This window comes from Lacerta agilis, chromosome 12 (assembly GCF_009819535.1).
Source record: "Lacerta agilis isolate rLacAgi1 chromosome 12, rLacAgi1.pri, whole genome shotgun sequence".
Classification (NCBI taxonomy): domain Eukaryota; kingdom Metazoa; phylum Chordata; class Lepidosauria; order Squamata; family Lacertidae; genus Lacerta; species Lacerta agilis.
Genome location: NC_046323.1, coordinates 45,620,279 through 45,644,780, shown reverse-complemented (window position 1 = coordinate 45,644,780; position 24,502 = coordinate 45,620,279). Strand labels below are relative to the sequence as shown.

The window sequence follows — 24,502 nt, the reverse complement described above, 5'->3', positions numbered from 1 at the left end:
AATATGCCTGTCCAATTGCCGTTTCCAGGGTGGTTACCATACCTAATGTCACCTGTACCATAACGTCAAATGTTTGCTCCATTCTGACCTCCATATCTGACCTTTATTTTTTATTACTGTTATCATTTATTAAATTTGTATCCACACAAAGGAGCCTACGGCAGCAAGCAGCAAAAACATTAAAACAGTGAAAATTTAAGATTAAATGTTTTGCGCTGTGATTCTAAATAGTTTTAGCTTGAAAATGTATTCCTTTGAAAGCAGTGGGGTTTTATGTCCGGGTAACCTTATGGAAACAATGCTTATCTTCTTCGAAACCTCTGATTAACTAAAAGCTTTGGATACCCTCCAGGGTAGTTGAATCAATGAGCTTGTGCTGTTTAGTGTGTCCAGTATATTGCTAAGGTTAATTATCTGTACTCTGTGGAGTATATTATAGGTCTCAGATTTAATTTAGCACGTTCAAAGCTCACCTTAAAGTCTGCTCAGATGACCTAGGCATTCAAAGGTTAACTGTTTAGACATGACTTAGAACTATTTATAAAATACATAGTCCTCAGAGTGGTCCAGAATATATGCTGAAATGAGCTCTAATCTCAGACTGAGCAAAGAACAATATTTAATTCTGAGTTTATAATCTCTGACATTTGCAACCAGTTATTGGGGAGCATGAGCCTTTGAATAACAATAACTGGGAAAGACAATTGTGCTCATGGGCTTTGTATAGTCATCTGGTTAGCTACTATGATAACAGAATGCTAGACTAGATAGGTAAACCTTTGGTCTGATCCAGCAGGACTCCCCTTATGTTCTGAACCACTCCTCTGCCATGTGGGTCTCATCCACTGTACCCATTAATCCAACTGAAAATAAATCATATTGAACCAGAAAGTAATACAGTGGTCCCTCGACTTACGAATTTAATCCGTTCCGAATGCACATTCGTAGGTCGGAAAGTTCGTAAGTCGAAAAAGCGATTTTCCCCATAGGAATGCATTGAAGCAGTCTTAAAAAGAAAAATTCGTAAGTCAAGGAAACCGCATCTAAAATTCGTAAGTCGAATAAACCGTATCTAAAATGCCAACGGATTTCCATTGGGATGTCGAAAAATTCGTTGGCGTGCGGCCACTTTTTTCGTTCGTAAGTCGAAAAGTTTGGATGTTGAGTATTTCGTAAGTTGAGGGACCACTGTATATCATCAGCATCCTAATTACACAAACCATACGATCTGGTCCAACATATTCCTTGTGCATGATTTGGAATCCCTGGCTCCCAGCAGGCGTCATCAGACCCTTAGTTTTGTGATCCAGTTTTGGATTGTCTGAATGCCTCTCTCTATTTCGATTTAAAAATAAATAAATCACCACCAAGTTCAAGAAAAGACATTAATATAGCCATCACACCATGTTGGAAAACCTCCTGATTCCAGCTGCTTTGGATTTCTATAAGGTGTAGGAGACAACAATTTGTCCTACTTTCACATTTATTCTTAAATTGTGCAAGCTTGCTATCAGTGGTCACTAGCCATGACGGCTGTGCCTCCATAGTTGGGAGCAGCATGTTTTTAGTTGGTGGAACTGCAAGAGAGGAGTGTGCTGTTGTGCTCAGGCCCTGCTTACAGGTTTCCCACAGACATCTGGGTGGTCCCTGTGTGAACATGATACTGACCTACATTTGCCACTTCTTAACGCTGTTGAAATGAGTTTTCCATTCTCTGCTTATTTTAGTTTTATTAACAAAAGTAAAACAAGCTGTTTTCCTAGAGCAGTGGTTCTCAATTAGGTAAGCACTGCTAATTCAAAAGCCAAGCTTTTGAAAACGTTGATACCTCTGTGATAGTTTTTGTTATGTGAATGGTGCCACAGACCCCCTGGGTGTGTCCACAGGCCACAAATTTGGAACCACTGCCCTAGAGAATATGCTGCTGCCAAACTGCCATGTGAAAGAGAGGGAGAGAAAAAATGTTTATGATACTTAATTTCTAGTGCACCATTATATTTCCCAAACTTCAAATGCTGGGCATGAGCAACTCAGTTGTTCTGCCCTGCAGCAGAATGCTTGTGCTCTGTCTTCTTATTTTGCTGGATAATCAGATCGTCTTCATCCTTCTGAGTCCTTCCTCCTCTGTATGCACAGCAAATCCTTTCCAGAATGCAAGCGATTTCTCCGGCGACGCAGCACATTAATCCCAACGAGAGCAACAACTCCTTTATACATATTTTATGGCAAACAAATGAACTCATAAAAATTTTATGGACTGTACACACTGTGAAAAGTCATTGTGTTATAATTTAAAGATGACTTTGACCTGTGCATTCCACTTGAATATGATAATGTTGCATGATTTGTCAGTCTTACAACTGCGACACTCATTCATTATCAAGTCATTTACCCCTTTCTTAGCTCAAGGGGGAGAAGTGGCACGCTGCATGCCTCGAGAACATAAAAAAGCAATAAGCAGGCAAGGGCCTGATTATGATGTAGGTAGTATGGGAATTCAGACGAGGTTCAAAGAGAGGAACACAAAAATGAATCCAGGACTTGTTACAATCATGACATATTGTAGTCTCATTCTGCATCATGTTTATTAATAGTCCACATTCCAAAAACAAATATTTGGGTCTGTACAGTGAAGGGAAATTGTGTTCCTAAGTACATGTAGCACTCACATGCCTTCATTTGTTTTTAGGGAGTACTATATAACCATGGTGAAGTGGGCAACCAGTACCAAAGTTGCAGTAAACTGGCTGAACAGGGCACAGAATTTTTCTATCCTAACTCTCTGTGATGCAACAACTGGAGTCTGCACAAAGGTATTCATTTTTATTTACCTGCAGCATGTATGGTCCACATGCAACATAAAGTTCTCAGGGCAGCTTACAACATAAAGTAAAACTAGTTGAACATTCAATAGTAGTATCAGTGTTTCAATGCCAAACAGCTGAACACCCGTAGCTTTTCGTTTGGCGTTTGTAGTCTGTACCAATTTTTTGAAGCCTGAAAAAGGTGAGCGACCCAGGGCACATTTTGTGTGCATTGAAAGCAAAAGATGCATGCAATTGGAATTGGAATAGGAAACTCCCTAGTTTCTCAGGAACAGATGTGAAGCTAACTGGCCTGTCATTTCCAGGATTCCCCCTGGATCCCTTTTTGAAAGTGTGCCCATTGGCCAGTACTCTTCAGTCTTTCGAGACTGAGACTCAGGGCCCACCTTTAATTCAAACATGCATTTTGGAACTCGTTTCTTAAAATTTTCACTATGCATTTGTATGGTGGTGGTGCTCCTGTTTCAGCCTACCTTAGATCAGTCAGAAACCTGCTGTTAGGTCCACACTCACCAGTTGAAGACTTAGGTCTTTCGGGTGGTTGTGTAGGGGTGGCATACGACCACCCCCTGCCCCATGCATTGATGTAATATAGGAGCCAACTTAGACCTCCATGCAAAAGCTCCACCTGTTGTAGGCCATGTTACTCATCATTATTCATCTCCCACACAAAAATTGGGATGGGGAGAAATTTGACACACAGGATCCCCACTCAAACAGGTGTTCATATGTGGCCTGGGGCATAGCTTGGCCCATGTGTGTGGTAAGGGGGGGGGGATTTCAGTGTTCCTCCACCAAGCAAAACCCTGTGTTGCTTACAAACAATGTGAATAATTATCCTCTTACTGTTATTCACATAGAAAACTGCCATGCTTTAAACACACTCACTTGTTTAATCAAGAGCAAAGGCCTTTCAAGTTGTCTGCTCACAAATCATACTCAGATGGGCTCCTCTGTGCTTGCTCAGCCACTGTTGGAATTGAGTCCAATAGCTTTCTGCCCTGGTGAGCAAAGTATAATAGATGCAAACTACAGTATAATATTTTAATTATGTTGCTTTCTTTCAGAAACATGAAGATGAGAGCATAGCCTGGCTGCACAGACAGGTAATAGTTGTCTTTCCATCTCCTTAATAAAAGGTTCCACACAAAGGCAAATAGCAACAGAGCAGAACCACAAAGGGGCAAATTGAGAGGTGCAAACACAAACTTCAATACAGATCAATAGTGACATAGGAACCTCCCTTTCTATAATAAAGCTACTCTTTGTCTAGGGATGCTAACTCTGTGCGCTTGTGTTAGATGCAGCAAAAGGGATGGAAGAGTTGGTCGGAAAAACTGTTGACTGCCAGCTTACGCTTCAGCAGAGGCCTGCTTGAGAGTGAGCTGCTGCAGGCATGGGGGCCCCAGGAGGAAGTAGACTCTAGTCCATGAAGCTTATGCCATAATAAAGGTTCCCCCCACCTTAAGGTGCTGCACAACTCTTTCTTCTTCCCCGGACCACTAAGTCATCAGGGGCACTGGGGTGGGGTAGGGAGATGTTGAAACTGGAAGATGGACTGCCCTGCCTGAAAATGGTAGGGCTAATATAGGGCAGAAGTTTCCTCAGTCAAACAGCTTTTGGTCCTGAACCATGGTTAGCAAAAGCCATGGTTCAGAGTAATTATTATTGGTGTTTACATTGAGTCAATCAGAATGGCAGCGTTTTGAAAGGGGAAGGCGTGTAGACAGATAGCAAAGTCTGGATCAGCTGTTGCAGCTTAGTTGGTAGCCTTTGGCAGAAACAAAGTATTAAGCTGTAAACTCTTTTAACAGAAATCTATACAATTGGTGCCTTCTTGCTGTTTCTCTGTAGGCCATTGTATGCGCCTGTGATTTTGTGCTTTAACTGTGCAAAGGGATAATATACTTGAACATCAAAGTGCTACGATGCCCAAAATCTCCTGAGGGTTATTTCTCTTGATCAGAGTCACAGAGCCGCTTCTCAATGAACAGCAACAGCAGAAGCCTTTGGAATTTCAGGGCTTCAAGATTCTAAGGACCAGCCAGCTCAGTTGTATGTTGTTTACAAGATATAGCCCTAGAACCTAGAAGGAGCTCCCTGCTACCTTAGTACTGCTCTTGTCAGGGGCTCCAGGGTATGACCTATGAATGGTAAGGCATAGTTTAGTGGGATTGATGTGCTCAGGTGATACAAACACTGTAGTTTCTTAAGGATGCTGAGAGTTATTCGAAAACCCCTGTTCCCCTCATGGGGCTACGGTTTCCAGAGTTCCCTGGGAATAGGGATGGGTTGTTAGACCATGCTGGGAATTGCAGCTCTGTGAGGGAAATAAGGGGTCTCCTAAAAACTCTCAGCACCTTTAGCAAACTACAGGTCCTGGGGGGTCTTTGTAGGAAGCTGTGGCTGCTTAGTGCTTTAAATTGTATAGTACAGATGGAGTTTCCAAGGACTGTGCAGGCAGGCAAGTCAAGCATATAAACAGAAACAGGTCAGTTTATTTTGCATCTGGAAAGGGGAGCAACCAATCAAGGGAGGAGGTTATTGTGGACCAAGGCAAAAAGCTGGTAATGCCCACTGATGCACAAGGACAGCCTAATTTTCACTGAGCTGGATTTCAGCCGCAATCCTAGAAGATACATGGTTTGAATCCACATGTGGCTAAAGGAGCCTGGCAGAAGGATGGGGCTGGCACGGTTGCTGTCTTGAGTGGTTTATTTCAAGATTCATGAATATTTATCTGTGCATTCATTTGCAACTGCTTGGTATTTGCAGAACGAAGAGCCCGTCTTCTCCAGAGATGGCAGGAGGTTCTTCTTTGTCCGAGCCATCCCTCAGGGAGGGCGAGGCGAGTTTTACCACATTGCCATGTCTTCATCGCAGGTGAGACAAAGCTTTGCTGCTGCTAAATGCCTTTTTGGGTGTGGGTGAAAAGTAATATCCCAATAATATTGGCACTCTGGATGTTGTTGGACTCCAGCTCTCATCAGCCTCTGGCAGCATAGCCAGTGGTCGTGGATGATGGGAGTTGTAGTCCAACAACATCTGGAAGACCACAGAATCCCCATCCCTGTAGCACACTTACATTGGCAGTTTTGACGATATAACAAGTCAACACCTAGACATATCACATGCAAAGTATTTCCAAGAAAATGTGCATCTGTTGAAGGTGATGACTTCTGAGTAGTGGGTTGATACGCAAACAGTGTTTTGCCAAAAAAATCCTGTGGCTGGCTTGCTATCAGTGGAATCTGCTGGCACTGATACAAAAGGGGTTTAAATGAAAAACATAATTTGCAGACCAAAGAAAGAGGAATTGATGGGCGACTACCAAAGAAAAATGAACTGGTCTCCTTTGATGGAGAATTGGGCTGAGGAACAGCTGCAGCCCCACAGAGTGAGCAGGTTTGACTGGGTAGTGGAAGCTGCACAGAGAGTGGAGAGGAGGCACCTTTGGGTGTGAGGGCTTAGGGTGCACGGTGGGTTAGATTCCGTTAGAAGAAAGCATTTCTGTGCGTTTTTCAGTTGCAACTTCTGTGAGCCTGAAAAGTGAGCATCCATTTGTAGCCAAAGCGCTGGACTTAAGCTAGGGAGAGAGGGTTCAAATTCCCACTGAAACCCACTGGTGACCTTAGGCCAGTCACTGTCTTTCAACAGAGCCTGCCTCAAAGGGTTGTGGCCACCTTGAGCTCTTTGGAGAAAGAGTGAGACAGAAGGGCAATAAGTAGATGTGTGAGTTTCCCCAATCAGACTCCGCTCACCTGCCTCCACTTCATCTTCGCCACTTTTGGAGAGAGACATCCCCCTATGCCCTGTGGCACAATTTGAGAAATTCTGGAATAGCGCTTTCTCAAGCATGAATTTGGCTCAATTTGTTATTTTCACTTCTAGGTCTTAGGAGGATAGAAGAAGAATAAATTTGGGTCTTTAAAAAATGCATCAGGAAAAGGGACATCGGGAAAACTTGCTCTGAAGAAGATAATGCAGATATATGTTTGATCATCATTAGAACACCTTGCTGTATGTTTTGAAATTAATCTCTTCCTCCTTTCTCGGCAGCCCAACAGCAGCAACGATAATTTGCAGTCAATCACATCGGGTGACTGGGATGTGACCAGGATTTTGGGATATGAGGAAAGGCACCATAAAATGTAAGGAACACCAAACCATGTCAAATCAGCTTCCATGTCTTAGAAGGTTCAGTGACAGCACTGCAAGGGTAACTGGATTAGTGGGGCGCTTATGTGTGACCCACTGGGCATTGCTCTGGATTGAAACCTGTGATATTATGTGCTTAAATGCAGAAGCTAGGCTTCCCTCACATTACTCTGGTAAGTGTGAAAGTCTCATCTGTGAAATGGGTGTAAGCATAAGAATTAAACTATTGTGGGGATGCTCCTGTCCAATGTTTTACCAACTAAAATGATTCATACTACTGTGGAGTAAGTAACTTCAGGACAGCGGCTTAAGGAGCATTTTGGATATGTCTTGCTTGGCCTTTGGCTTACTGCTATACACATAAAGGTAAAGGAACACCTGACCATTAGGTCCAGTCGCGGACGACTCTGGGGTTGTGGCGCTCATCTCGCTTTACTGGCCGAGGGAGCCGGCGTATAGCTTCCGGGTCATGTGGCCAGCAAGACTAAGCCACTTCTGGCAAACCAGAGCAGTGCACGGAAACGCCGTTTACCCTCCCGCCAGTGCAGTACCTATTTATCTACTTGCACTTTGTGCTTTCGAACTGCTAGGTTGGCAGGAGCAGGGACCGAACAACAGGAGCTCACCCTGTTGTGGGGATTCGAACCGCTGACCTTCTGATCGGCAAGCCCTAGGCTCTGTGGTTTAACCCACAGCGCCACCGGTGTCCCTTACTATACGCGTGCTAATCAAAATTTATATGGATTTCTAGTTTTTCCAATGTAAAAAGAGTATTCAAAGACATTCAACTCTGCTTCTTGGGGGTGGGGGCTGTCAAATTGCAAACGTGGAATCTCTGAAGCATTTGGGTGCCTTTTAATCCAGCCTTTTTTATAGAACATCTGTTTAAAATCAGTACAATGGACAGCTCTTTTTCTATTGCTTTGTATAACGGCTGAATAATAAAATTTCTTTAGAAATTTTCATCTGACATCTGGAAGGCTGGGCTGATTTTTTGTATTTAATTACATGCAGCTAACGATTTTGACAAATGTGTGTTCAGCTGCATTTGGTGAACATATTGCATTTTTAAAAAAGTTATTTCCAAATGTGAAACATCTGCATGAGACCATTGGTGCACTGCTGCCAGGAAGACATTTTTTAGCAAAACAAATTTGCACCTAGGTTTATGATTGGTTTTCACCAAGCTGTGCAGTTGCATGACAGGCAGGTCCAGTCATGTAGAAATGAAAATCATGAGCTTTAAGGGAAAACAAAGTAAAGTCCACCCCCACTATAATTTTGCCTCTTTTTTTCTGTTCATTTTACCATTTCAAGCTTGCAACCACAGGAATAGGGACTTTCTTTTAAACAAAACAAAAACTGGAATAAGAGCTTAAAGGCATCAGGATAATGTTTCTAGGGTGCAAGGAGTCCATGGGGCATATCTCCTCCACCTTTCTTCTGAATAGTTTGTGCCTATGCAGATAACCCAGATGGAATACTGCTCTCCAAAATCTGGCTATAATCTATGTGCATTTTATTCTAGCTATTTCCTCAGCACAGAAGAGTTGCCAAGGACACGACATTTATACAGGTATGATTAATTTTCATGGAAGAAACAATGTTCAGGTTTTTTCCCTGAAGGAGGTTGTTATCAGTTCTTCTTACACCTGAGCAAATTCAGTGAAAAGTAAGCCAAAAGAAGATACATGGCATTGTGTCACAGAAGTAGGGGAGGACTTTGCAATCAGTTTCCCAAAAGATTTACAAGTGGTTTTCTAATTTGAGAAATGACCGCTCACCCCAGTCTGGCCGTGGGCGTCGTTTGCGGCCCGTCGTGAGGCTTCCCCGTCCTCCCGCAGCCACGCCGCCCTTCCAACCGTTGCACCACTCCGCTGGCTGGCGTGGAGCCTGCTGGGTTCCACCAAGCCCAAATTCAAATTCTGGCCTATCCATGGCGGCCTGGGGGGGCCGGGTCAACCAGAGCGGACCGAGTCGGAACAGGCTTCACTCTGGTCTGCTCCAGTAGAACAAATGAGGGGCTGGAGTTACATATTTGAAAAGTAACAAAGAGGGGATAAAGGCTTGAAATGGTACTGGGGGGGGGACATTTTCAAATTATAATAGTGCTAATAAAGCAATATAATTCCCAGTTGGTGACCAACTTTCTTAGGCGCATAAGGCCAAACCTCTGCTGTCACAGCAGCTATCGCTTTTGGGAGGTATTTTCCAGTACTGTTTAGAAGCCTCTTCTTTGGCTTCCTTTGGTTTTTGATGCTGCCGACCCTTCTCTGCAGGTGCACGATTTGGGGCAATTTCATGCTTCCCAACATGAGGAGGCCCCACCCGCCAGCAGACAAAACAGGGGCCTGCCAAATTCTTCAGATGGGGATGTGGGGGGGGGGGCTGGATTAGGAACATAGGAAGCTGCCTTATGCCATCTTGCTCAGTGTTGCCTGCACTGGCTGGCAGCAGCAGCTCTCCAGGGTTTCAGGCAGGGAGTCTCTTCCAGGTCTACCTGGAGCTGCAAGGATTTAACCTGGGACCTTCTGCATGGGAAGGGAATTCTCCTTACCACTGAGCCATGGCCATCTCCCAGTTCTAAAAACCTGTGGACTAGACCATCACACCATGCCCAGGGGCAGCTCAAACCCCCCAAACACATGGTTGAGAGAGTACCCAACTCTGCCCAAGGTCCTGCCATCACAAATGCACATGCCTGTTCCAAGCAGTGCCAGCTGAATAATCACACATGTTGTTTTCTCCTCTTTCTCAGTGCCAGCACTAACGGGAACTTCAACAGGCAGTGCCTCTCTTGTGACCTGGTAAACAACTGCACGTACTTCAGTGCATCCTTCAGCCACAACATGGCCTATTTCATCCTGACTTGCGAAGGTAGGATTCTCATATTGTCATATAACCGTGCGGCAAAGCAGGCCACCTTATTAATAGTGCCGATAAGGAATCACTCTGCAGCTGTACCAGGCTTTAGAAGCAGCCATTCATGGCTGCCTGGGCCAGATACCCCCAACCTGGTGGTCTCCAGGTGTGGCTGGAATACAACTCCCACCATCCCTGTCGAGATGCCGGCCAGCGCACAAGAAGCAGAGTCTTTCAGTGCAGTAAATTCTCTATTCAAGAAAACGGCGCACAACACTCCCGGCAGGTCCTGCCCCTATAGAGCAGTTGCCAGGACTGACGGCACCCACCTTCAACCCCCTCTAAGGTTCCTCCCCTGCCAGATGTTTCCCTAGCAGTCTCAAACTGTGTCTGGGTACCTGTGATCTCTGTTTTGCTCTGCACATCATTTCACGTGCCTTTGGAGACAAGCGGGGAGGGAAGCTGGTCACAGTAGGAGAGGCAGTCTCCCCTCCCTGTATTCTCTGCTTCAGCCTCTGAGTCTGAGCTGCTCCCTGTCACGGGCTCTCCTTGCTCACTAAACCCTGTTGCCTCTTCAGCATCCAAAAACCACCACTACCACCCCACTCTTCTCCTTCTGACATCTCCTCAGTGTCCCACCACCCATCCCTTGGCTCTGAGCTTTCCTCCTCTGGGGTGTCCCCAGCTGGTGCCTCCCACCATTCCTCGTCATCCAGCCAGTCCCTCTGTGAAGGACCCTTCGTTACACTCCAAGAGCCCTCACACTGTAAAACGTTTCCCCAGACCGTGTCTCTCCCTAGGTTTCACCAACGACTAAAATGAATCCTACAGCGATATTATGAGAGATGTCTTTGGGGTACCTCAGTGCTTCACGTTCGAAACAACTCTTGCCACCTTGGGATCTCCTGCCCTGGGTTCCCAAACTACTGCAGCTTGCCTTCCCTTTTTGGCAACTGCGTGGCACCTTTGGCTTCACTGCCCAGTCCTCTGTATGCCAGGAAAATAAGCCACCCGTTCCCTCTATGACAGGAAACCCTTAGTGCTTTTTCCCTCAGCCACACCTCTTGAGGCACTGACACACTGCCAGAGTCCACGAACGTTGAAACACAAAATATGTTTATTGAGGTAACTTAAATAACATGGATGTCCAGGTATATTGCGGTTACAAATTTTTCTCTTCAGGTACGTAAGCTTGGTTACAACATTAAACAGGATAAAAGTCTTTCCTTCCCTAGCCTAAGCCTAACCTCCAACCCGCTCACCCTCAATCCCACAACAACCACAACAGGACCCACAACAACCACAACAACCCAACTGCCATTCTCCCCCTTTTAAAGGTCGAAAAGCCCCGCCTCTGCGATTGAGCTGCCAGTCATCTAGAGTGGGTGTTAACTCTTTACGCTCTGGGCCACTGACCATACCCAGGCTCAGGCATGATTCGTCACACCCTCCCACTGGATGACCTTGCTGGTTGGGCCTGATGGGAGTCAAAGTCCAGGTATCTGAAGGGTACCTGGTTGAGGAAGGCTGGACTAGGCAGCCAGCTGCTTCCAGGATGTATGATGTAAAACCCTGGTAATGAGATCTGGGCTAAGCAGCAACTGCTCCTTCCCTTCCTCTCCCCACCCTGCAACTCCACCAAGCATTAAGCCAGATGGAAACAAGGCCCCTGCTCACCCTTCCATCGTAGAACAGCTGCTTGTGGACCTCTCAGCTTCTGGAATTTGCTGCCATAAGAAACGAGGAAAGCCACAATAATCATTTGCTCGCTTTCAATACAACCTGGCTTGGACAGGCTTTCCGCTTTCTCACCATTTTAGCAAGCATAATTGATACACTTTGCTGGATGCTGTAGGGCTTGGAGGCGAAGGTTACAGTTTTACTTGAGAAGTATATCCTGTTGAATTCAGTGGGACTTAACTTCTGTTTAAACATGCATGGTGCAGGGTTGCAAACGTTCAGGTTGCGCCAGGGTCTCTGTAACGCGCAGCGCTGTAAAGGAGGGGAGCTGAAAGCTATTGGATGTTTGCTCAAGGCAATGTGAAAGTGTTGTTTTGATTCCTTGTTTCTCACCCATGTCACCGTTGAACTTGTTAGAATTAAATCTTGCCGCAAGCTTAGCATTTATAGACTCTGCCCTGCAGCTACAGATCTAAAGCTCTTTAAAGTATTTCCTACAGAGTTCATTTATTCTCTTTTTACCCTGTTGGATATGCCTGATAGATATAGTACATGTGTCTTTAAGAATAATATTTAATAATAATAAAGCTGGAACATGAGGCATGCAAGTTATTAAGAGCTGATTCACAGTTATTTACATGCTTTCTCCAAAGCAGAGCAAAACTGGATAGCTGTGCCGGCCCATTAGAATAAAAAATTATACAGGATCTAGCTGCAGGGAGACACAAGCAAGGCTTCACACCACCTGCCTCTGAGCAGATATGCCTAATGTTTCCCCTTTTAAAAATGTTCTTGAATATCCTACCTGAGGAAGTGTTCTGTGTAACTCACATGTCTTGCACCTAGCTTTATTAATATGGACCGGCTATAATAAAGGTATTGCTTTTCAGATACAGTGAATATAGTTCTCCAAGACCCAAATGTTAACCTGGTTTTGGTAAATGTCATAAGTTTCTGACATTTTCCAATGGTCTTGTTACTGGTAAATATCGTTCATGTCTGCACCTACAGCCGCACTTCGGAAAGTGCAAATTTGCTAGAGCTAATTGCAAAGTACTAGTATAAAATAAAGTATCGGCAGGCCAGTGCGTTGACGCGGTGATAAGCAGGCAACTCAGAAACCCCTGTGTGACAGAATTCCCCCTCTGCCCATCCTGCTGAGAACTGAGCAGTGCATTAACATGCTTCCCTGGGAGGGACTGTAGCTTGCTGTTTACACATTAAGTCACTGAATGTGTTAACTGTTCTGGCCAAGATTATTCCCTTCCAGAAGGCTGATTATGAAGATGTCCTCCCCTGCCCCACCTCCTTCTTTGTGTACCCCTCCAGCACAGGAATGTAATTAGTGCTGGGGGGCACGTTGTGACCTTTTGCCACTTTTCCTGTGGCTCGGGAAGCATAAATTAGTTTCTGATGTTTTAGAGCACAGCCAGACTAAATCAGTCTTTTGCGCATGGCCATCTTTTGCATTTATTTGCTGGTCCCTCTTTCCAGAGGACTAGTACCCTTAATTCTGAGTGATGGTCAGGTCATGAGGCTCCGCTGTGCATGGCTCATGTTAACTCTTTGAGAGGGAAAAGTACCGGTAATTCGTTCCCTTTCGTTAAAGCAGTACTTTAAAACACAGGGCAGATTGGAGGTCTCCTGCCCCCAAACCCGAGGCTTCACAAATGCAGCTCCTCCAGATGAAAAGTAGGATACTATTAACGCACTTAATTTTGTTTCCTTAAGAGAACATCTGTTCTGTCACCCTTTAACAACACAGTTATTAAAGTAGGCTGTGATTAATTTAAATTGTCACTTGTGCGGATGTCGGCATTAAGTTTCTGCTTCCTCTGAGCAGACCAATCGTTTGTATGTTATAAAATACTTCATTGTAGTGTGAAGCACCATTAATTTAACATAAATTGCCCTTAATTGTTTGCTGACGTGAAAGACAAATAAATAAAAGGAAATGGAGAAAAGCGATTGGCAGCTTCTAGTTTAACGGTGACTTTTACACGGAGTGAAGGTTGGCCGTTGTGCCTCCGTGTAATTGACCAGAACAGATGATTCTGCAGCGCAGCAGTTTTGCCTCCTTACTGTACTTGCAAATATTTAGGAAAGGGGTATGGCAGAGCACACAGGTACTGAGCTGTGCAATTCATCTGGAGGCAAATAATTCACCACGGAGTTCTCCAGCTAGCTAGAGCTGAATTACATAACATGGTAATAACTACTCTGAGAGGCGAGTTAGGTTGCTTCCAGACAGCTTGTTTATTGAGCATTCGGCCTATTTTGTTTGTGCAAGGTTTATAAGGAGGTTAGGTGATGGTGGCTATGTACTGAAATTAATTCTGATCTGTTTGTGGGGAGGTTAGATGACGTATCAATCGTTATCCCACATTTTCCAATGCATTTCCACATCACTTTCCGTAAACAGGCAATGGCTGTTTTGCACGGGGGTTACATTCCTGACCCCTGATTGTGCTGGCAAAGTGTGCATAAGCCCATTAGGCCCCGCTCCAGCACCGCGATACATGCGGTCATGGAACTGTTGGACCAGCCTGAAATGGTCAAGGCCTGTGCTGTAAAAAAGTAATAATCTAATTTTATGGGGAAGCAGGTTTGTTGTGCAAGAGCTGCAAAGCAACTTTAGTTGTGCTGCCTGGATTTCCTGGTTTATGATCCACACCATACTTTTAAAGCACTCTTATACCACTTTAACAGTTGGGACTTCCTCCAAAGTATCCTGGGGCTTGTAGTTTGTTAAGGATGCTGACCTCACCCAGCGCTACAATTCCCAGCACCATTAAACTTCAGTTCCCAGGATTCCCCATGACTGCTCAAGTGGTATAAGATTGCTTTTAGTGTATGGTGTGAATGTGGCCCAAATCTCACCCAAAAATAGTGACCATCTGGCCAGTACCCTTGGTGTGACTGGATTAGGGCTACCAAGTCAACTTGGTGGCTGAGTGGAGATTTGAAGATGGTTCAGCCTGGGTCAGATCCTGAGCTCTAATCACACTGGCCTCTGCCAAAGAATCCTGGCAAGAATAGTTGATGGAGAGGGTGCTGATAATTCTTTGTTAGAAATCCCTAGTTCCTTTCCCTCCCAGATAGTCCCCAGGTTCTCTGGGCAGAGGAAATTGACAACGAAACCAGTTTAATTCGGTAGCACAGATTTGCCCTAAATGGTCCCATTCCCCTTTCAAGCAATCTATGATAATAGCAGCTAAATCCCTATAGTGCCCTCAGTAACAAAGCTGAAGAAATGGAGGTGTCATCACACGTACTGAGGACAGGAGGGGTGTGTGTTTATTTCCAGCTTGATGAATGACCTTGGCTGAACTCATTATTCTTGAGAGTCGAATAAGTGCAGATGTTCCTATCCCTCAGGATTTACAGCTTGGAGAAGAGCTGCATCTTTCACCCTCTGTGCCAGCTGCAGTCTTTATTAGGTTTATTGTTTTCTGATTTCAAGAGACCTGTTTAACTTTTTGTGAGCGCTGCAGGAATGTTAAAGACAAGCACTCAAGAATCTATTGTGGGGATGGGCGGACTCAAAAAGAGGGAGAAGCCTCAGGATGTAAAATGTATTTTGCATGTTTAGTTTCAGGAAGGGAGTTCTTTCCTTCCCCAAAAATGTAAAATGCCACTATATCAACATTGTTTGTGTGACATGCAGATCTGTTAAAAGAAAACTGAGATTTCAGTTTTCTTTTTCATTCTGATGGTTTAAAAAGTAAGCATCTAGTCCTCCTGATTGTAAAGAGTGGCTCCAGATAAGAATGAGCAGGAGATTTGCATGTTGAGCTAGGTATTTTCTCCTTATTTACTTAAAATATTTCTTAGCTACCCTTCATTGAAAGATTCCACATCAGTGTATAGAAGTGTGTGTAAAATCAATTCACACAACATACAATCTGAAGCCAGTAAAGGAGTATAACAGAATACAAGATGAAACAAACATTCCAAAAGCTAAAAAGAAAGAAAAACAGAAAAGAAACAGTTCCAAAAACCAGACACATGCTAGCAACAACAACTACAATCTAAAATGCCTGGGCCCATGACAAAGGACTTCACCTGGCTCTGAAAGTTTCTAATGTCAGCATGAAGTGAGCCTCCTTAGAGAGGACATTTCACAGTTGGGGTGCCACCACAGAAAAGGCCCTCTCTTTTGTAGAAACATAGCAGCATGCCTCTGAAGAAGAGGGTCCTTGGAGCAGGTCTCTGTGAAGATCTTAACTGTCCCTTCAGATAAGCAGATTATCCCATGAATGGGGATTTGCACACTTGCAATTCCTTCCAGTCATCCATAATGTAAAATGGGATCTTTGAATTAGCCCCTGAACTGCCAGAACAAATCCATCTTCTTAAATTGCATGAAAATGGGGCAGCGTAGGTGGTTACTGTTTTGCTTTGCTGTATGCACACCTGTGGAACGACATGATCTTAATACAGTGGTACCTCTGGTTAAGTACTTAATTCGTTCCAGAGGTCCGTTCTTAACCTCAAGCTGTTCTTAACCTGAAGCACCACTTTAGCTAATGGGGCCTCCTGCTGCCACTGTGCCGCCAGAGCATGATTTCTGTTCTTATCCTGAAGCAAAGCTCTTAACCTAAAGAGTTATTTCTGGGTTAGAGGAGTTCTTAACCTGAAGCGTATGTAACCTCAGGTACCGCTGTACTTAAAACAGGAGCCCAGCTGGATCAGACCAAAGAAAAGCTCACCCAGCCCGGTATCCTGTTCTCAAGTTGGCAAACCAGATGCCTGTGGAAAGCACAATGGCACTCTCCCCATATGTAATATGCAGCATCTGGCATTCAGAATACCCCCAACAATGGAAACAGAGTGTAGCCATTGTGTCTAGTAGTGACTGATAGCCCTTTCAAGAAGGACGCATGTGAAACATGGCGGGCGGCGGGAGATGACATAAATGCCTTGGAGGCTTAGGAAAGCAGTTCAAGATACTTTTTTGATATTGGTGATTGCCAGCACATGCCACAAACATCTGTCTCTGGTGTTGAATCTGAACACGCCACTGACAGGACAGATCTTTTAATTACAGCCAATGGCTCCCAAACGCTCCCGGCACCTTTGTTTATTAGTATGATAATATGGTATCCATGTATGAACCGGGGTGCATTAAGCTATACATAATGCATGGCTTAGCAAATAAAGAGATATTGGAAGCTGTACGCTGGGGCACGATGGCCGCTGCCAATTATCATACTCCGGCAGTACCCAGGCCCTTTGAGTTCTTCCCGCTCGCAGCTGCCCTTTTAAATCATTCATTGCTGCTTAAAAGATACTCTGCTGGAGCCTGGCAGAGACAATTTCAGTTTTCATTGTTTACATAGTGGGAGTTTCACTTGTGGTTTGAAATTATGGGCTGCACATAACTGCGGCTGAGCAAAAGAGAGCAGGTTTTCCTTTAACATTGTGTTTTGTTTTGTTTTGTTTTGTTTTGTTTTGTTTTGTTTTGTTTTGTTTTGTTTTGTTTTGTTTTGTTTTGTTCCACTCATCTCCCATGTACAGTTTCTGTGTTTCGGTAGCTGTCACTGAATACAGATTAGTTCGCTGACATGATTTCCACAAGATTTTTAAAAGGGGGGGGGAAGCATTGGACAATCTTTGGAAATGAAACCACAGGTTTCTCCAAAAGGGCCTGGCAATGTTTTAACTTCCTCTTTTTTTTTAATTGGCTAGCGGTATTGGACATGCTGATTAATGTTTATTAATTAAGCAACTATCTAGAGAGCTCCACAGTTTTACAACAGTGTTTCCCCATTGATATTTGTGGCAAAAATAGAGCATGAACCTAATGCTCCCAGATGCACTGTTTTCGTTTGCTTTTAGATGACTTAGGCTGGGACTCAGAGAAACTTGTACACATACACGCATTGCACTTCCACATAGGCAAAGGGAGATAACATTTTTCCCCTAACACCACCAGCCCTTTCATTGCATGACGTGTCGCTCTAGGTTCCTCTCACCCTGAGGGGAAGGGGCTTTTCAAGGATGGATGATACTGCTGGTGAATAAGTCAAATTAAAGCTGCTGTGTTTGCGTGCAAAGCTTTGGGTCTTGGCTGCAGTTCACTGTGCTTATTGTCTAGGCATTAGCAGTATGTTAGCATGGCTCTGTCTCACCAATGATATAATTTAATGTTGCTCATAGCTAATAAACTGTCCCCGTTTTGCAGGATCATCATAGCCTTCCATGTGATGCATTTAAATTAATCAAAGCCTTCCTTCTCCTGTGACTGCAGTGCCTAGATGTGGCAAACAGTCGCTTTACATGCCTTTTGATCACACAGCCGGGATAATATCACTGTTGCTGGTTTTCATGCTCACACTAAACTGGGGAAGTGAAAAGGAAATGAGTTGCTTATGATATCATAAGCCACTGAGGAGGAGGGGGAAATCTACTATTGCTTGCAGGTTTCAATTTATCCGTGAGCTCCACCCAGAAGCAACATACGTAGTATTCATGCATTCCTAACACAGAGGTATATTACCTAGCCTGGACTGGGGGAGGAACTGAGCCAAAGGAAAAACTGTGAACTGTTGCCCTGGGAATGCTTGTGCAAGCACCAGAGAGAGACTTCACCCAGCGCAGTGGCATAAAGTAGGGTATTGTTGAAGGAACTCATTATCCATGTGGAGGCTACTGTTGGACCAACTCAAAACTTCATGGCCTCCATGACAACCATGGGTCTCACATCAGTTCAGCATACCAGGCAGGGCACACTCTCAATGGGATCATTGCCCCAAGTGCTATGAGGACTGAAGAGAGGGGGAGTGCAATGCACTTCCTTGTCATGGTCAGACCGTTATCTGGTTAACGTTGGACTGACGGTGGCAATTCCCCCTTGTAAGGGTGGTGGCCCCATTCGGATGTCCCACCAGTGGAGACTGATGGAATCTGGCATGTTCCTGAATGCTCTAGGGCAGTGATGGCCAAACTTGGCCCTCCAGCTGTTTTGGGACTACAACTCCCATCATCCCTAGCTACTGTAGCAGGACCCATGATCATGGATGATGGGGATTATAGTTGGAAAACAGCAGGAGACCCAGGTTTGGGAAACACTGGTCTAGAACAAGAGTCACTTCGTTGGGCTGCTGCACAAGCAAAGTAGGAGCTGCAATTGACTGTGCTTCCAAAATTCTCATATTTTCTGTCTGGCCTGTCTCCTCTCAATAGAATGAAAGAGAGCAAACTGCGAAAGCCGATTTCTGACAGAATATTTCACGCTCCACGCAATATGTTTAGTCATCAAAGAGCTTATCATTTACATTTCCTGCATGCATTTTGAATGCGTGAGCAGGATAATTTAATTCATATGCGCCAACATTTCACAGAAGAAAAGCAGGGGCACTTGAGTATTTGTCACACTCTGAGTAGGGACAGATGCACATGCAAACAAGCCTGCGTTGTTGTTTTTTCTTTCTTTCTTCCTCATTGCAACACATTTGACTGACATGCAGATTGACTGCTGGTTTGGTAGTCTGTCTTGCCCTTGCTCCATTCCAGGCAGCTCTCTGCTTCTTTATTTTTTAAGGACCACGTGTGATTTAAAAATGCAATGTGCAGTTCTTTCCATTCTGAACTTTTTCGAGAATCAATTTCTACAACCTTGAAAGACAGCTTCGGATGTGCGTGAGAGTTAGTGACATCACTGGTTTCATTCCAGCCAATCAGTGCTGTGCGCAGCTGTGTTCTGGCTTCCTTTGAGCTTAAGCTGGGAACGAAAACTGTATACCTAAACAAAATGCAGTGAGGTTAAGGTTACTTATACCACTGATCAAATGGTCTAGATCTGTCTGCATGCTTTCTTTGACAGCAGTGGTCACTGCCTTCTCTTCTCCACCTCCAGCACATTGCATCAATCTACCTTGCCGCATCCTGTCCTGCAGCGATTTCTGAAGCCAGGGGGCCATGACAGCTTGTTCTTGTTAGCAGTAAACTATCCAGAATTTTTTGCATCTTTAAAGCTTTTGTTTCCCTTGAACCCCATCCTTCGGGTGCATAAAGATAGAAATGCTTTGTGCAGCATAAATTGCACAATGTTGGAATCATCTAAAAAAGCAAATGATTTTAATTGTGTTTGCGCTAATTAAAATATTGACAAATTAGAGAAGACACAGTGAGCACTCCATCGGGAAAGGCTGTCTGTCTTACATGTCTTTCTGTTTGGTGGTTGCTAATTATCCCTGGGTGATTTGCTGCTTAGATCAGCCTTCCATGAAATGTAATCCTCGGCCGGCTCCAAGGGATTCGGAATCAGGCTCTTAAATATAATTTTTCGATGCATCTCTCTCTCTCTCTCTCTCTCTCTCTCTCTCTCTCTCTCTCTCTCTCTCTTTCTCTTTTAATGTGCTGCATTTCTTTCTCCCTGTTTTCAAGGTCCAAGAGTTCCAGTGGTAACAGTCCACAACACATCAGATACGCAAAGTAAGTGGTCATTACATCGGAAGAGGAGGCATTTCAGACTTCGGTAATTGGGGAGGGGGGGGGATTGGAAAGAAAGGCAAGTTTCCCACCAGAGGTCAAAGGCCTGCAGAAAGACAATATAATGAACCGTGTTTTGGGTTTGGATTGGAAGAAGAGGGGGAAGAGGTTGCTTAGAAGTGTGGAATGATAGTCGGGGTGCTGGCTACCAAATTGTGTCAGTTGACAGAAGAGGGGAAAGAAAGGCTAGAGGACATCGAGCTGGCACTTCTCAGCAGCCTGACCTAAGGGCCCAAGATTTTCATAATACAGGGCTGGTTTTGTTGATGATGATAGTGGCACTAAGTGGGGGGAGTTATTAAGCGATCAGCTGACATCCCCAGCAAACAGAGCCTTTTCTTCAGCTGCTCCCATACTCTGGAATTCTTTCCCAAGTGAGGTTAGATTGACTCCCTCTTTGTTCACTAAGACCAGGCTTCCTCAAACTCGGCCCTCCAGATGTTTTGAGACTACAATTCCCATCATCCCTGACCACTGGTCCTGCTAGCTAGGGATCATGGGAGTTGTAGGCCAAAAACATCTGGGGGGCCGAGTTTGAGGAAGCCTGGGCTAAGACCTTCCTGTTCAGAAAGTTAGTTGCCAGTGGTGCTGATCGCTGGGCAAACGGTGTTTTAATTGCTGGCTCTAAATGTGTTCTGGTGTATTTTAATTACTAGTTTGTTTGTTTTTACTTTTTATTTCATTGTGTTGTTTTTAAATATGTTTTATTATGTTGTTTTTACATGTTGAATCCCAACTTGGGAGAAAGGTGGTTTACAGATGCATTAAATAATAATGATCCTCATTTCCAAGTGGTCCAACAAGTTTGGGAAGTGCTGAATTTAGGAGATTACAGAGGAGGCAAATGTTCTCTTCCGCCCCACTCAAGTAGATAGATAGATAGATAGATAGATAGATAGATAGATAGATGATAGATACTTTATTGTCATTGTACATAGTACAACGAAATCGAATGCCATCCCACATTTACAGCCACATATACGCATTTATACATTTACAACCACACATACACATACACATACATACCATCCATCACGACTCCCCAAAGATCATATCATTTGTTTACAGCATTTTAAATAGTTATAGCTCTTGGATAAAAACTGTTTTTAGTCTATTCGTTCTTGATTTAATTGTTCTGTATCTCTTGCCCGAAGGCAACCGTGCACTATATCCAGGATGAGATGAATCCTGTAAAATGTTGTTTGCTTTTTTGAGACAACGGGAGCTATATAGTTCGTCCAAAGATGGGAGAGGATGACCGATAATCTTTCGGGCTGTGGTTATGACCTTCTGGAGCATTTTCCTGTCGGTGACTGTGCAATTGGCAAACCAAGCACAGATACAGTATGTAAGAATGCTCTCTATGCTGCCTTGATAGAAGGACACCAGCAGTCTCTCACTCAGATTGTTCTTCTTTAAAAGTCTGAGGAAATAAAGTCTCTGCTGGGTGGGCCTTCTTTACCAGAGCAATGGTATTAGCGCTCCAGGTCATACCCTGCTCGATAGTAACACCCAGAAACTTGAATACAGCCACCCTCTCCACCCGGTTCCCACCAATATACAAGGGCTGAATGTCTGCACCAGATCAGGAGAATGTAGCACCAGATCAGGAGAATAAGGTCTACAAACAGATGCAGAATCAGTTGTACAAAAGATTAGAAAGTAAGGATTTTTCACTCACCACAGATGGCTGGCTTTCGCAGCAAAACCAAAACCTTTCAGCACAGAACTACCTTCGAGAAAATGCATTCAAGCAAGGCTAGAGATGAGGCAGGTGAATCTGGATATGGGATAAAGGAGGCCAAGGCTAAGGAAAAGCAAAATAGCCTTATAACCATTGCAATCCTAGCTGTGTCTGTTCTGAAGTTCAGTGGGACTTGGGCTGCATACACACAGTGCATTTAAACTACATGGCTTCCCCCAAAGCAAAATGGGAATAATTATTATTATTATTATTATTATTAATAATAATAATAATAATAATAATACCCTGCCCATCTGGCTGGGTTTCCCCAGCCACTCTGGGCGGCTTCCAACAGAATGTTAAAATACAATAATCTATTAAACATTAAAAGCTTCCCTACACAGGGCTGCTTTCAGATGTCTCCTAAAAGTCTGGAAGTTGGTTTCCTCTTTGACATCTGGTGGGAGGGCGTTCCACAGGGCGGGTGCCACTACCGAGAAGGCCCTCTGCCTGGTTCCCTGTAACTTGGCTTCTTGTAGCGAGGGAACCGCCAGAAGGCCCTTGGCGCTGTACCTCAGTTTACCCCCCTCACAGCACTACAGTTCCCAATACCCTTAACGAACTACAGTTCCCAGGATTCTTTGGGGGAAGTCATGTGCTCTAAATGCATGCTGTATACACAGCCTTACTCCCAGATAAGTGTGATATAAATAAATATAGGCAAGCACAAACGTTGCCAAATTGCCTCGTTTTGCATTTGATTATCATATGCCTGGTGCTCTCTTGCCTTATTGGATAAAGAAAGCCATTGTGGTGGCCCCTGTTAGCAAAGTTCTATTTACTTCATAATACAAGGCCACATTAAGGGACTATTCTGCAGCAATCAGATAACTGTAAATCCCACCAAATATTATGGTGTGCTTACATTTAATTAAGAGCCGGCTATTTGTACTGCGCAGACAAGAGTTCCCAGCTGTCCCAAGGCAGGGAAATAAATTGAGAATTCTCTGGGAGATATGTCAGTCTCCTCTTGTTTCTCCCACTCAGCTCCCGCCTTCCTCTTGATGCAATTATGTGAGCAAATAGAATGGCTTTTCTGGAGTCCCAGCGTGGCCAGCCTCTTTCTGCTGATAAAGCTAATTGTGCGAGCCATAATTAAATGAGGATCCTAACATTTAACCAACCTTAATAGTCTGCTGCTTTGGAGCTTTCGCTGGGGTTATGATTTCAATAAAGATGAGAGCAGGCTTTTTCAGGAACAAGTTTGAATACTCATTGAACCATTAAACCCACCTGCTGAAATAGCTGTGGGGAGGGTGGCCCACATTGATTGGAATTGGCAGGCTTTTGTGATGCTCCTTCTCCTTTTTAATTCAGTGGAGACAAACACTTGAGCCCAGAATATGATTACGAGTTGCAGAAATGATACACTTGGGTGGAGGGGAGAAAGAAGACCTGTAAACCCACCCCACCCCCGGTTTTTAGGGTGGTCCAAGCATAGATTATCATAATTCATGCATAAATGAAAATCTCTCCTCCCCAAATTCCCAGCCTGTTAGCTCACTGGCTTCCCTGTCAAATATAATGTGCATCAATCTGTAGGATGCATCATCAATACCTTGCAAATATGCACATGATTTAAAAAAAGAGCTACCAACAAAGTAGAGTTTAGCTTGAGGTTATTATGAGGATAGGTAACACTGGTGCTTCTTCTCAAGAACACCAAATGTAGACCTTGCCTTTGCAACACATGGATTCTGCATTTGTTGATTCCTGAGTGCAATTCCCTATCAGAAGTATAGATGCTCCAATGCCCTGATCCAGGTAAAGCCATGCATTAGGAGGAGGAGGAGGCATCAGTGGTGCTGATCAGCTGCTAAGGAAAGGGGTCAGGAGGGCTGGATTTGACGACTCCCTGCCTCCCTCTCTCTTGAGTTATCTATTGATCGACTGAAGGAATTGAAAAAGAAACAGCGCCACACAGTAAATTCGCAATGAAAACCTGCATTTAGTGGCAGCTGAAAACTGGAGCAGCCAGTATCGATCAATGGCAGCAGGAGAAATGCCCCTGAACATAATTAAGATGATAATAAATGTCGAACAGCGGATCAGTATAAGTTGGTTGGTTTTCTGAATGGGCAATGTTGGGCTGAAGCTTCAGAACGGTGGTTATTCATTCATTTCTCTTCATTTATAGATCACTTCCTATGAAGCACCTTGAAGTAACTCCACAATGCCATAAAAGCAGATATAAAACAGTTGCATAATAGCAGTAAGGACCATTACATGTGTAAAAATAGTCAAAACAATTACATGTATAAAAACTATTTCAAATCTAATACAGGTATTGACTGGGATGTTTTTTTAAAAAAAAATCTCTTCTTAGAAGGCTTATTAGAAGAGGACTGTCTTCTGCAGAGTCAGCAGACTTTTGCTTTGTGCTAAAAAAAAAAAAAAAAAAGTTCCGAGATTACAAAATCGCAGAATACTAGAGTTGGAAGGGACCACAGGGATCATCTAGGCCAACCCCCTGCAATGCAGGGATCATTGAGGGGGGTTCTCATGTTCTGCCAACTGAGCTATAGGCCTACCAGGAACTTCTCTCATAGCACACACCTACGCTGTCAGTTTCCCAATGGCCATCATATTCCAACTAGTTATTGCCCATTTTGCAAATTCTGTGCTTCTGTTTCCCCGCTTCTCCCTCCCTCCAGTTTTGCACAATGGGGGGAAAAATCGGTTGCTCTTTATCAGTATAGAATTAACAAATCTTGGATTATTATTTTTCTCCCTGTTC

The 24,502-nt window shown here is 44.1% G+C and overlaps 1 protein-coding gene across 1 annotated transcript in view; it reads left to right on the top strand.

The window, feature by feature from the left end:
• The window catches only part of DPP6 (dipeptidyl peptidase like 6), a 358,183-nt gene that overhangs the window by 320,883 nt on the left and 12,798 nt on the right, over nt 1-24,502 (top strand). Inside the window, exons 11-17 of the mRNA XM_033164933.1 lie at nt 2,690-2,813; nt 3,893-3,931; nt 5,601-5,708; nt 6,885-6,976; nt 8,512-8,559; nt 9,742-9,860; nt 19,917-19,964. Coding sequence (XP_033020824.1) covers nt 2,690-2,813; nt 3,893-3,931; nt 5,601-5,708; nt 6,885-6,976; nt 8,512-8,559; nt 9,742-9,860; nt 19,917-19,964 — 578 coding nt within the window. The remainder of the gene's footprint in view (nt 1-2,689; nt 2,814-3,892; nt 3,932-5,600; nt 5,709-6,884; nt 6,977-8,511; nt 8,560-9,741; nt 9,861-19,916; nt 19,965-24,502) is intronic.